The sequence below is a fragment of the Tupaia chinensis genome, unplaced genomic scaffold (genome assembly GCF_000334495.1).
Source record: "Tupaia chinensis unplaced genomic scaffold, TupChi_1.0 Scaffold000350_1, whole genome shotgun sequence".
Lineage (NCBI taxonomy): Eukaryota > Metazoa > Chordata > Mammalia > Scandentia > Tupaiidae > Tupaia > Tupaia belangeri.
Window position 1 is genome coordinate 1,873,272 of NW_006159844.1, and position 5,017 is coordinate 1,878,288.

At 36.9% G+C, this 5,017-nt stretch overlaps 1 protein-coding gene across 1 annotated transcript; it reads right to left on the reverse strand.

Annotated features, from left to right (window-relative positions):
* Positions 1-216: 216 nt before the first annotated feature.
* Positions 217-808, reverse strand: LOC102486873 (translationally-controlled tumor protein). The gene has a single exon (XM_006152362.3). It carries the CDS (start codon positions 787-789, stop codon positions 280-282), a length of 510 nt encoding a protein of 169 aa, XP_006152424.1. The 5' UTR covers positions 790-808; the 3' UTR covers positions 217-279.
* Positions 809-5,017: the final 4,209 nt, after the last annotated feature.

Here is a 5,017-nt window from a genome sequence, read left to right on the forward strand (position 1 = left end):
TTCTTCAGGAACACTACATGATGGGTTTAGTTTAAATGTATTAAACTAGCAGGCATTCTCTCAAATGAGTTTAAATGCATTTTATTTTTAGACAATCTACATGACATGTTTTTTTTTTTCTTAAAAACAATGCCTCCATTCCAAATAAATCACAGTCAAAATAAATGAAGAGCTCAAGATGACATCAGTCCCATTGTCTTCCATCCTGGTGTTTGGTGGATGACAAGCAGCAATCAGTTATGATGACAGGTGATAGATCCAAAGTAATTGCCAAATTTGTTAACATTTTTCCATTTCTAAACCATCCTTAAAGAAAATCATATATGGGGTCACACCACCCTCACAGTAGTCCAGTAGAGCAACCATGCCATCTGGATTCATGTTTTCACCAATAAAGAACTGGTAGTTTTTGAAATTAGCAAGAATATGTTTGATTTGTTCTGCAGCCCCTGTCATAAATGGTTTTACTCTTTCTACTCTCTGTTCTTCAAGTTTGCCTTTGATTGATTTCATGTAATCTTTGATGTACTTCTTGTAGGCTTCTTTTGTGAAGTTGATTTCCTGCACATGATGGTTCATGACACCAGTGACTACTGTGCTTTTGGTACCTTCGCCCTCAGGGCCTTCAGCGGAGGCATTTCCACCAATGAGCGAGTCATCAATGTTACCCTCTGTCCTACTGACCATCTTCCCCTCCTCCCCTAGGCACAGCCCGTCCGCCATCTCCTGGATCTTGTAAATGTTGGAGAACATCTCATCGTGGCTGATGAGGTCCCAGTAGATAATCATGGTGGCTGCTAGAGGGAGACCAAGGCGACGCTTGCTGAGTAGGAGCCCTTGCTGAGTAGGAGCCCGGAGCTCGGAGTGAGCGCGGTGCAGCCGGAGCGGCGCTCCGGGGGAGGGGGGAGCGGGCGGAAAAGTCCTGGTTAGAATCTTATGTTATGCACAGTTTTGTCTTCCTTGTTCCTTACATCCCTTACAACTTGCCATTTGTTCATCTATTCTATTTTCCTCAACTTTGGTCCTGTTGGTCTGACCTACTGCTTTTCTCCATACCTACCATTATTGCTTTTGTTCATGTTCTCAGGATTTAGGGACATATCTCCTAACCAGGCTTCCTGCTTCTATCCTGAGATCTGTTCAATACATCTTCCACCTGTTTGCAAGAATAGCTTCAAAAACCACAAAATTTATCATTGAATGTTGCTCAAACATTCAGTGGCTTCCTACTGCCCTCAGGATAAAATCAATCCATTAAAACTTGGTCTACGAAGTCTTCCTTGTCCTCGTTCTGATGAACTATACAAAGAACCACCCGCTCTGTATTTCTGTTACTTGAAATTAAACTTGAGAATTTCTCGTTTCTTACACCTGCCAGGCTACCTTATTTCTCTATGCCTTTGACTGCACTTCTCTCTCTTGGAATGTCCTTTCCCCAGTTATTTACTTTAAACATTTGAACATCTACTCATCTTTCAGGAGAGTGTGTGTTATAATGTTTGGGAGCTTTTATTTTGGAGACAGATGGTTCTGAGGTAAAGTTCTGAATTTCAAATTATTGCATTGCTTTGGTCAATTCACTTAATCTTCCTGAAACTCAATTTTCTTATCCATAAACTGGGGATAATAATATCTACTTCAAATTGTGGTTGTGAGGATTACATTACATGAGCTAATGGATTTAAAGTGCTTAACTCCATGATTGACACATTGTAATTACTCAATAAATAGCATCTGTGACTCAATTCAGCTTCATCTATCAAAATATTTTTTGAACCCTTTCCCCTCAATTGGAATAAATCACTGTATGTCAGTTATTAAGCTATTGTCTCTCTCAGCCGTGAACCCTTTATCCTTTTATACCCAGCTTGTGTTGCTGGGACTGAGACTTTGTAAACAATATTTCCACTGGATCAGCTGTCTCCATTTCAGACTATGCCAATTAGGGTGTCAGGAAGGCAACACAGTTGGTGCAGGAAGGGACTTGTACCTTTCTGAAGGATTCTTTCAGGCTTCTTAATTTTGTCAGTCATTCTTGCATCACTTTACCCTTGCAGTGACAGTTGATTCCAATAGCAGCAATTGAATCTAGTTTTCAGTTTCTCTAACACTGGGAGATTGGACCCTGTACAATTCCTTGAAAGGACACATAAAGCAGGCAGTTCTCCTTCTTCGAGGTCCCAGGAACACGAGGCTCCTCCTCTGACCTTCTAAATTTTCCCAACTCTATGAGTGGTATTGGTTCCCTACAATCGATATCTCTGTGATATCTTAGACTTTTCTTTGCCTTATCAGCTGTTCAGTAAATAGTTAACAATTGTCTATATTAAATTCTCTTTATTGAAAATAATTAGTGCTGTCTCTCTGACTTAACAAGAGCCTGACAGATACTGACACCTACTCCCTCTTTTGTTTCTTTACTGGGATTTGTTTTGTATTCCACGTGCCTTCACAATGAGTTGGTACCTAAGAGTTCATTGGGACACTGATGACATAGTGGTTAAAGTGGCTGGATCCTATGTGACTGACTGCACAGTTCGAGTCCTGGACCTGGTGGCTTGACGAACACACTGATGCATGTGTGCCTAAAATCACAAGGAAGAATGGAAAAGGGATTGTAGCATGGTCATGTCCCCCATCCCCCAAGGTGATTTCTTACTTTCTCTTCTCTCCCCCACCCCCTCTGGTGAGGACACATGCCCTATAGCAAAAACTAAAATGAATACATAAATAAAAGAGTTTGTAATATTTATTGATAGCTGTCTACTGAATATCTCTACCTGAATACCTCTAAGTCTCATACCATATTTCTCAGTCTGTACTCATTATCTTTGCTCATCACTACCCCCCCCAATTTCTCCTTTCTCTATATTTTTCCTTTCTCTATATTGGTCAGTGACATCAATATATGCTTTTGAATGAATTGAATGCACTGTACTCTAAATTTTATATTTGCAGCAACTGGACCACTAACAAATGAAAATTGCTAACATCAATATACTGTAATTGCTAGGACAATTTTTGTTTTAAAGATGTATTAATAAAATTCATCTTGTTATATAATTGGAATATTTAAAAGTTAATAACCAGAAGAAAGACGCTAGATTAGGAACTGGAAAACTCAGAACCTATTTTATTTCACACTACTTTTTACAGCTCCCCCCGCTTTCTCCATCAATAGTATCAAGCTACAACAATTGCTCTTACATATGTCAGATATTTACTATATATGTGAAGATATATATTAGCTAATATATACACACAGGTTATTAGGAATAAAATATTTGTAACCAAACATTACGCTAAGGTTACCAATAATTTAAAGACTACAGTCCCAATCTATTCACCACACATGGGTTCAAGGTATTTTCTATAAAAGAAGCTTAAGCTATGTTGAAAATTCTAGACTATATAACTTGACATAAAAAATTCATTGCGTTTTACCAAACGAATAATATTGACTAAAAGTTGGTAGAGTTTGAATTATACAGTTATTAAATAATTATATAACATAATATACTCTTTGAGAAGCTAAACCTGTCTTACATAACTATGTTTTCAAAAAAGAGTCTTTGGAATAAAAGAATGATGAGTCAACTCAATTTTACTGGTGTAGAATTTGGTGGAGGGTATGAAGAATTATTTTATTTCTAATATTGAATGGGTAAGAGAGCAGATAAAGTAATGAATTTTAAATTATTTCAGTGTTCATGCTGGATCAATGTTACTGCTGAAATTTTTCATGAGTAATTTTGGTTTTGAGAAAATTAGAATTGATTTATTTATAATGTAGAATTTAGATTGGAAACAGCTAGAAGCCACACTGAATAATAAACTAAATATAGATTTCTTGTCACAACATTTAAAAGACATCACTTCTGAAGAAAAAAATTGAATTGCGTTTAACCCAATTTCTTATCTGGGTGGGAGTAAATGATATCTATGGTGTAGCAAGAAAAACTTGATACCCATAAGTGCCTAGATAGAATCAAAGAATTCAGTAAAACTCCAATGAAATGTCAGACCAATCTACCTTTTAGATATACTTAGGAATTGAAATACCATCGAAAAGAATCCAATTCTGCGTGCAGTGAACCAGTTACTTGTATTGGGGAAACAAATAACTATATAAATATCTTCCCTGAGCGAGTGGGCTTTGAATTTTTATGATTTAGATAGCTTTCTTCTCAATTTAAAATATTATACAGTAATGTTATAAGGAAGCCCTATGAAAATAATAAAAATACATTTGCAGCAGACTCAAGTAGTTACTTGCAAATAATGAGATGTATGGTTTTCTCTATTGAGTTTTTTTTTTAATTTTAATTTTTTTTTTAATGTAGATGCAGTCTGAATGGTCACTCCTTGGCCTTTTGATCTGTTGATAAAGATGTAAGGGTTTCCAAGATTATGTATCTTTCCCCCACGTAACATATATAACTACAAGGAAATACCAGTTATCTGACTAACATTTGAGACTCACTCTTGTCTGGAAACTGTCCTAGGTTCTGGGATGGGGGTGGGATTTAGAAGACAGGAGATATAAAGGATAACCCTGATCAGATTGCACTTGCAAAGAAGTGTGAAAACACTGGAATTTCATAGCTGCTATGGTTTTCAGGCAGAAAGTGAAAGAATTAAGACAATTACACATTTGTTATTTTCCAACTTGTTCACATTCTGGCCATAGTTTTATTGATTTTTATAAAGCAGTCTACTAACATGTGCCTAGGAACTATAACATGTAGCAGTACCTGTGAACTTACTTATCACTTATAACATGCCAGTAGAGAAGAGATCACCAATTTCCCCCTTTTTGAGTAAGCCATAAGGAAATAGTAGATGCCATTTGTGGGATCTGGGACCTGATAGATGCTAAGCAGGTGTCACTATCTGAAGTACATGGCAATCTTAAGGTCACTCCAGGGTACCATGACTAGTTGGATCAGAAGGCATTCTATCCTACCTATTATTATTATTTTTTCTAATGCTTAAGGGTACAGGTGTTTGAGAAAGG

Excerpts from the sequence above, each read along its gene's own strand:
- LOC102486873 (XM_006152362.3), bottom strand. The coding sequence starts at position 789 with ATGATTATCTACTGGGACCTCATCAGCCACGATGAGATGTTCTCCAAC.